We start from the raw sequence: 9,779 nt of genomic DNA on the forward strand, positions 1-9,779 counted from the left end.
AAATTATGTATATATTTACTAATTTCTATTATTATTATTATTATTATTTCACACAAATGATGACATGATGTATAATGTAAATTACTTTTAGAGAAACAGTTTTGTCACCATGACTATTTGTGTTAACAAGATTTAATTGCATTATTATTTAAATAAAAATACTTTATCATAATATTGTGCAATCACGAATGTCATAAGATGCCAGCTGTGATAAAAATTGTCAAATGTGCATGACATATTTATACATTCAAAATGATCTTCAAGAAAAATTGCTGGAAACTGTCTATTTTTAGTTGGAAAAGTTTAGGAAAAAATGATGCAAGTATGAGATGAAATTTCATCTTTACTAATTGCATTATTCTGAGTCCAGCTATGATTATCAAATAAATTTTTCAAGTAAAGACAGAAATGAATTTTAGTAGGATTCTAAATTGTTCAGCAACTCTAGACATAATTTTTCAAAACAACAATAGATTGATTTAAATTATTGTAATTTATTAAATGTTTACAAAACTTTTTTAAGCAATTTTTAACATATATACTTGATGGGTTTTTTAATGAGATTAAAATCTTTTGCATAAATTAAAGAAGTAATAGATTGGTAAATATTAATAAACAAATAATAAAATAGAATATTTGAAAATAGATGTGTACCTCTAGCAATAATCAATCTGATAAGTGAGAAATGAAATAGAAGAATTGTTCTGTACTCTGCCAGGTAATCAGAAAAGTAAATAGATGCTTCTATATTAATAAAATTTTAATAGGGATTTCATTGATATATTTATTTTATTCTAAAAATGAAACATTAAATTTTTATTAAATTATTATTTCTGTTAATAATTATATATATATATATATAATAATGCTAGATTTTAACACTATATCTGGAACCTGTTACTGGTGTGTTTCATGAAAAAAGCAGTCTATCACAAACGTTTTTGAACTTTTGAATATTTCTTCCTCGGGTAAAATCAAATTGAATGCCTGTTTGACGAAATTCGTTGCTGTGAACATGAGCATTCATGCATGGATGGTGGTAATTTACCTGAGGAAGAACTATTCAAAAGTTTGAAAACGTTTCTGATAGACTGCTTTTTTCACGAAACACACCAATAACAGGTTCCAGATATAGTGTTGATTTCACCCCCGGTGTTAAAGTGATGTTGAACTTCTTATGCTAGATTTTAATCATTATATAATACTGTATGACTATTGTGGCTTAATTGAAATCTAATAGTGTCATTGAATAATACATTTTTTATTGAAATACTGTTAATAAAAAAAATTTAAATATTTTGATCACTTTTTATATTATATTATTATATTTGAATAAATGACAAATAAATCTTAATATTTACTTTCTTTTAGATAGATGAATTTATGTATATATTACTCAATTTTAATGTGTTTTGAAAAATATTCCAAATTCTAAGAATTCTAATATATACTTGTATCTCATTTAGAATTGCTTTTAAACATACTAAAAAATTAATTACAGATTTAAAGATGTAGTAGAAGCAATAGCAACCAATAATCGAGACAGATATCATGAGTAAGTATTATATTATTTTTATAATCATGAGTTAAGATCACTTATTGTGTTTATTTTGATATATTAGCTTTGCTAGACTTTCTTGATTAATCTGCTTGCATGTTCATATGGATTAGATATTGCTGCTTTGCTTTGATATTGGCATAATTAAAAGAATGTTGATTTTACAAGGGAAACATTTAAAAATTCTAATTCTAATACATTTGAATACAAGTTGATGCCACACATTTGATCTCCGTGGGAATCCAATGGAGGTAGAAATATGCCATTTTTCATGATAAAAATACTCTAAAATATCTAAGAAATTTATTTATGCAAAAAGAAACCAAAATCAGCTTTTTTAGTTGTGCTACTATTAAAGCAAAACAGCACATATGTAAATAGATATATTGTTATACATCTGTTTTTCTATTTTAATTATTTCTCTTTATTCAATTAAATCACTTGCATAAAAAAAGAGATACCTTTTATATAAATACAATAATTAAAATAGAGGTACAATATCTTAATCTTTTTTTGTCATGTATTATTGCATATAAAAATAAGTTTATGTTATGATATTATTTAAAATGCTATCCATATATTAATTTTTTATTTATGGTTTTATCCATCAGACAAATACAAAATACAGTTATCTGTTTAGCACTTACAATATTTTTAATTACTCCATTATTGATCACTTTCTGTAAAACTTCCCTCTTCTATTGTTGTTCATTTTTGTTTCATATATACTGATTATGTAGATTTATTGACTCTGTCAGAAAGGTTGAGGACATATTACTTCTTGATTGTTGTAAATTTTTTTTTAATTTAAATAAAAATTACTTTTATTTGAATTAATGAATGAATGAAGAGAATGTTAAATTTTAAAATTTTCAAAGAATCTTGCTTTGAAGCTTTTAAAATTTTGAATAAGATTATGTAATTAATTATAGTTTTCATTAAATTATTATAATATACTTCTTACCTTGAAAGTATTTTCAAATGTAATTATATAAAATTTAAAAAGAATATCTTAAAAGACTTGTTGACATATAAAAAATATGAAATTATTTAAAATCCTATACTATAGATTAAATCAAGTATATATCATACATATCACTTCAAAAACATCACTATAAAAATAAAAAATATAATAATATTGCTAACTCATTATATATTATTACATATTTATGACATTGGCTTTTCTTTGTTGTTAACTTTAATAAATGTTTTAAGTTTGTTGATAGAAGTGTCTATTCTCCACAGCAATCATATCTGATATGTTTGCTTATCCAAATTATTTTATGACTGTTTTTCAGTGAAAGCAATATGTCATAAGCATATATACTTGTAGTAACTATTTTTATTAAATCCATAATTTATATTTTATAGCTTGTATTATTCTAACTAAACATTATGAAGGCAAATTCCAACAGAAAATTCATCTGTTCACGCAGATATTTATATCAATCAATTTTCTTTATTGCATGAATTTTAATTTGTTACAAGGGTATTAACCTATAATTTAAAAGTAAAGTAAGTAATTTTTAACGAATTAATATAACTTAGTACAAGATAATACAAAATAAAATACACAATAATACAGTGGAACACTGCTTAACAAGCATCTCGCACAACGAGTATTTCACATAACGAGCAAACAAATTGTAAAAATTTGCCTTGCTTAACGAGCAATGTTTTGCATAACGAGTGATGAGGAGAGGGAAGTCCCAAATTGTGCACATGTGGCATGCTCCATCAGTCTATGTTTAGCACTCGTTCTGCTAGCATCTTAGTGTCACTTGTGATTACACATTTTTCCAAACTTGTGTTTACACATATTTATAAACATCAACAACCATAGCCCGTTATATAATAAACATGCCAAACGATATGCCAAATTCTTGGGTCATTAAATTTAATGACCGATTCCAAATTAAATTTTAGAAATGTCTGAATTAAAAATTAACTATTTATAATCATTAAATTTAATAGGAGATGGAAACATAACTGCCTACCTCTAGTCAAATTAATTAATTTCTAATATTTAATTGTAGCCTTTACATAACTCAAGAATTCAGCATATCACTTGGAGTGTTTCTCAAACATATTAGCTGTGATTTTTTTTTTTTTTTTTTTGTTTCTGCAAATTGAATTCTCATTTCAGGATGGTTCATTCTGCGCTAGAAGAAAAGATGATGATGATTCACGCTCCTTAACAGTGTATACTGTACAATTTTTTTTGAATAAATGTTATACACAAAACATTTAGGCATTTTTTCGCATGGATGCATTATCGTATTATTGTTAATTTCTATGGAAAAAATTGTTTCGCTTAAGGAGTGTTTCTCATTATGAGTAAAACTCTGGAACGAATTATGCTCATTAAGCGAGGTTCCACTGTAAATAATTTTTGGAAAACATGATAAATTAATTATATCTTTCCAGTACTTAAATCTTGTCAAATACTTTTTCCTGCTTGCTTTAAATTTTACACATTGAAAAAGTTACAAATAAAATCACCTTCTTAATCAGCAATGTTTTGAAGTTTAATAAATATGTTACTAGGATTAAGAATATATTTATAATACAATAGGAAGATGTATTTATAATTAATTTATAAAATTATAAAATTAATAAATTAAATCTTAAATATGTTTTCTCAACATTTATACAATCATTTTATTTGCTGTTCTTAACTGAAAAATAGTGATGTATTATTAAAATGTATAATTTTATTTGTAGGTACATTATTTTTGGATGGCTAGGTCAACCTGATCTAGCAAACTCAGTAGCTATGATGTCTCTTTCTGTTCCCAATTTTATAATAATAAATTCAGTTACTTACCAATATTACATGCCTCCTGTAATAGAAGATGAAAAAGTTCCTTCACCTCAAACTATGATTGCACTTTTGGATCAAGTAATTAATAAATCAGCACCAGTAAGTACTTTATTTCTTCATATTTATCATTTCTATTTGAGAATTGAATGTTAAACATAGAAATATTCATAAAGTTTGGTTTATCATTTCAGATTTTTGTTTTTACTTTTTTAGTAAAATTTCCTTTGCATGTTTTCATTAAAAATTTTTAAATTAAAAAATTAGTTTATGTTTAAATTTGACTTTATAAATTATTTCTGTTTATAATTAACTAGTTATTAAAATAACTAAATTTAGCCTATGTGAATAGCAATCATAATTAATTTCTGCTAACTTTATTATGTTTATTGGACATTTTATAAAATAAAAAAATAAAAATGCATGTTGTTATAAATTCAGTCAACAAAATGTTAAATATTTTCCTACAGTAATGTAATTACTTAGATTGGATAAGGATAAAATCAATATTAGATAAGGTTGATGTTTATGTCATAAAATTATGTAGAGATAGAATTATTATATCAGTTCAATTGTTAGCTCTTTAGGTATTTGTGTTAAAGAGCATTATGTATCACTTTGGATGCATAGTAGTGATGGCATTACATTAATACAATGGGGGCACAATACTAATTTCAAAATTTGTTGGAACAAATCAGTTCTAATTTATGAATTAAGGAAACATTGTCCAATTCAAATGACTGGCCAGATTCTTTTATTGGGTTATTTAAGACTAATTAATTGTTAAAGAATATAGGAAATGAAAAGTTTGTTAAGATATTTGTTATTTAAAGTTGTTATTAGGTTATTGTATATTGTCCAATTTGTTTGCTGGAACAAATGTATATTCATATATTAGCTAAATCTACCCCACTATAATGTCTGTGATGCTTCTCAGTTAGGAAGTGTGTGGAAAGACATACTAGATTCCAAAAACTTTTATAATTTCTGTAGTAAAATAGTATATTTATTTTATAAATATTTCTATTAGTCTTAAGATATGACCATTTTATTCTTAAAAATATATTATTTAAATATATTGTAAGTTTGAATTTATGATATGTTAATTTTAAAACTGTTCTTCATTATTCACTTTCATAATTTGAAGATATTCCATTTTTCTGTAGTTGATGATGGCCTAATAAAGCTTGAAAATATTTCTTTATTATGGTATTTGTTGGCTTCCTTATTGAGCAGATAGTATGATTTATAGAGGGTGTAATGAAATTCCATGCCAATATTTTAGGGATAGATTCTAGGGTCAAAAATAAGCTTGAAATTTTCTATAGACTTTTTCAAGTTCTGACTTGTCAAAAATTCAGTTATGTATCTGTGTCAGTGGAGGATATTTTGAGTTCTTGTAAATTATTCTACAGGAGGACCTATTTGGGAAACACTTACTTCTAATCTGTTGACAGAAACATAAAAAACATACAAAATTACTTTTAAAAGTTGACAGCTTCAGTGTTACTACTTTGGCAGGGAATTTGTAAAGTACCCCTTTTTGGAGGCTAGATTTCAAAAACAAAGTAGCCTTTGTAAAACATTCATAGAAGATTTTAAGCTTATTTCAACCTTAGAATTTATTCATAAAATATTGGCATGGAGTTTCTCCTCCTGTATATATAATTATATTTACATGTAATGGTTTTAATACTTTAAATTGTCTTAATAAAAAGTCGTACAACAAAAATTATTTAACTTCAAAAAACTAAATATTTATTTATTATTTTTCAAGAATAAGTAAAGAACATATATAATAATAAAAATTATATGGGTAATTAAAAAATATATTTAATGAAGAAATATGATTGAATTTGAAATTGAGATTTTAAACTAGATATTTTTATAACTTCTAATTTGATTTTTAACTTAGAAAGGAATTGCAGATTAAGATTACTTCTTTAAACTTTGTTACATAATAATTAAAATACTTACTTATATTTTCATATAATTTAAATTTCTTAGATAAAAATTATTATTATTTTTTAATCTGTAGGCTTATGGTGGTGACACAATGTTTTATCGTCTGTATAGAGCATATTTTGAAGCAAAAACTTCATTAATGGTAAGATTTCTTCTATTTATCAAATTTTTTAAATTTAATATTTAATTAACTAGTTTATTATTATTTCATATAAAAGAGGATTTGAATAAATAACACAAGTTCAATAAGGAATTAAAATAATGGTATACAAAAACTCAATTAATAAAACAGAAACACTAAGCAACAAATTAACTAAAATTATGTAAGAATGTATTATATCAAGTCACATCATTTATATTAATTATATTAATACTGTGATTTACTAGGAAGTTTATGAGAATTAAAAATTATTGAAATAAAAATAATTGCCAGTTGCATTCTGTATGAAGAAAATTTTTAGAAAAATATCTTTTAATATAAAATAAATTTTTTATAAATCTACATAACATGAAATCACATAATGTGCATAATAAACTTACAGTAAATGTAGCAGAAATCTCTTTCTTATGCATTACCCTATCAAATGCTTTGTCTTATGTGTATTTTGTTTGTCTTTATGTATCTGCTGTGAAATCTGAGGTGTACTGTTGTTCTTCAGTGTGGCATTAGGTTTTTCAAGAAATGTAATGAGTGTTGGGTGCATTTTATAAAGATGTAGTAAGTACAATAACCGTGAATGTGGAATGTTATTGAATGCCTTCCTATAATCCGTGTGTGCCATGTGGAGGTTTTTGTGCTGTTTGTGTACTTGTTGTGAAATGACTGAATATATGAGTAACTGTTTTTTGATCCCAGGTAGTTTTTATGATAGCTTTTTGTGCCTTTGTAAGAATGTGTTATTAATTTTGTTTGTGGTGCATAAACCAAGAATTTTGTGTAGGAATAGTGTAGGAAAGCATATAACTTGGTCTGTATTGTGTAGGATTTTTAGATTTTTTTTTTAATGCATTTAAGAGGTAGAGGCAGGGTCATTCCTAGCAGATGCACTGCTCTTAGGGTTAGTTTCTTATGCTACGTAATATAATAATTGGTACTGCTTCATGTCATCAGGATATTTCCTGTCAAAAGATTAGCCTAATCTCTGATTTTAAAATCAACATACATTTATAACTAAAAGTAACTAGTAAAAAAAATCATAAAATTGATTCATATCTTTTTTTTTTTTAATGTTAACATTTTGCCACCTTTTTCAATTGCTGTCCTCAACCTGAGTTTCCTGAGCACTAGAGATGGCCCTGGTATTTGGTATCACTTACATGAAACATGATAAAGTGTAAGAAATTTTTTCATGTCTTTTGGATTGTTGATTGTGTTTAAAACGTTTGGCTAGTTCTTGGTGCAAAAAATCTAAATGTTTTGTATCAAAAATTGTAAATATTGTTTCAACCAGATGCTTTTCAACTGTGTTCTTTGTATTTTGGATGTTGTTTATGTTTATTTCAACACGGAGCATGATTGATGCATTATTTTTTTCTCTCTCTCTTTTTTTGATCAAGCTTGCTGCTTTTTTTTTTTTTTTTTTTGTGTGTAATTGAATTATGGACTAAAGATTTTATGGAAAATAACATGTTTTAAAAGTAAAATTAAATAATATGGATAATTAAAATAATTAGAAATTATTTTTCATTATTTTTATACAGATAGAAACTTACTTATTGAATTTTTATTACAGCATGAAAATACATGTAAATAAACTTTCAATACTTTTTAAAATGTAAAATGTTTTTGTATTGAAACTACATTATGTTATGAATGCCACTTTTGATTTATTGTGGTTTTTTTTTTAAATCAAATTATTTAATTCTGGATTATTTCAGGCTATAATATGACCAAATAATAGTTATTTATCTAAAATAACCACCTATTTTTAGTTACAAGTTATGCCATCATCTTATATTAATGTTAATAATTACATTAAACTTGGAATCAAATTAAATAATTTAAAATATTATAGAAGAAAAGATCAATCCAGAGTGGTACTCAAACCCACAACTTCTGCTTATTGTGCAGATGCACTACTAGTTATGCTGTAAGACCTCCGATTGATCTTTGCTTCCAGACCAATTAACTTTTTTTTTTTTTTTTTTTTTGACATAACTAAATAAACAAATATTACAATCAAAATTATAATAATAAACCCTTCTATTGTAGAGCATGTGGAAAGGCAATCCATTACTAACAACTTTATTATTGGGTCTACCACTTGGCCTACTTAGCATTATTTGCTACACTTCTTGCTGCAGTGATATCTTGGAAGCAGAAGATGAAGAACCACCATATGTATTGTAGAAATTATTTGTTATAATAATTTTGTTATATTTAAACTCTTAATGTTTATTAATTTTGTTAAAACTTTTAAAGTATATATTCATAAAGCATATATTTTTTTAAATAAATACAATCTAATTGAATAAGGGACTTAGTTATCCCAAGATACTTTTAAGTCATACATCATAAATATTAAACACCTATGAATTTAGCAATCTATGCTATTTAAACTGTTATTTAATTATATATGTTACTGTATTTCATGATTTTGTTGAGATCAAAATTCAATATTTCATTCATTTTTTGTTTTATTTTGTATTATTTATGTATATTGCCAAGATTCTTTTTGCCTAATACATTTTTGGAATTTCTCTTGTGTATGATCTCAATGTATATATTATTTAAAATTGATATTATATTTATATATAATGTCAGAAATAATTCAATAATTTTTATTATTTAATTAACTTTCAAATTTTTTTCTAGCTCAAAGTCATGAAAAGAAAGAATAAATTTTTACTTTCCAAAAGAACACTGTTTTTACCTGGGATCCATCCAAGATTTCAAACTTGTTGAAGAAGCCCACTGAGTATATTTTAAAGTGCAGTTAGGTTTATTTATATTTAAAACATACTTATTATAGTAGAAAGTATGTCATTCATTTCTTGTTAATACAGTATTATTGGTTGAAGCACTGATCTGTATATTTTGTATTATTTTATGTATATTTAAAATGCTGAACATTTTTATTTATAATTTCATACCTATGTTTATTATTAAAATTTTACATTAATGTAAAAAAGATAAAAAAAATTTATTTATATTAATGTTATTTTGTTTTTAATATAATATAAACATATACTCACTCATACAATAATTATAATGTTGGTATCGTACATAAGATTCCAATAATTTTTCTATAATACTGATATGATCAGAATTTTCAATATATTTTTCTCTTTAGTTAATGTAAAATCTTGTATTCTTTTCCAGAAAAACTAAACAAAGTGATTAATATAACTTGAAAAAGTAAGTCCAATTAAATTAGATTTTTTTGATACAGAACTTATATGATTCTGAATTTATTCAGTGGAAATTAACTAAAA

At 24.4% G+C, this 9,779-nt stretch overlaps 1 protein-coding gene across 1 annotated transcript in view; it reads left to right on the forward strand.

Annotated features, from left to right (window-relative positions):
• Tmx3 (Thioredoxin-related transmembrane protein 3) overlaps window positions 1-9,274 on the forward strand; it is a 39,376-nt gene extending 30,102 nt beyond the window's left edge. Inside the window, exons 9-13 of the mRNA XM_067279427.1 lie at window positions 1,502-1,555; window positions 4,283-4,481; window positions 6,418-6,486; window positions 8,557-8,685; window positions 9,159-9,274. Of these exons, the coding sequence (XP_067135528.1) occupies window positions 1,502-1,555; window positions 4,283-4,481; window positions 6,418-6,486; window positions 8,557-8,685; window positions 9,159-9,185 (478 nt within the window). The 3' untranslated portion in view covers window positions 9,186-9,274. The remainder of the gene's footprint in view (window positions 1-1,501; window positions 1,556-4,282; window positions 4,482-6,417; window positions 6,487-8,556; window positions 8,686-9,158) is intronic.
• Window positions 9,275-9,779: the final 505 nt, after the last annotated feature.

The sequence above is a fragment of the Centruroides vittatus genome, unplaced genomic scaffold (assembly GCF_030686945.1).
Source record: "Centruroides vittatus isolate TY-2023 unplaced genomic scaffold, ASM3068694v2 contig_874, whole genome shotgun sequence".
In the NCBI taxonomy this organism is placed as follows: domain Eukaryota; kingdom Metazoa; phylum Arthropoda; class Arachnida; order Scorpiones; family Buthidae; genus Centruroides; species Centruroides vittatus.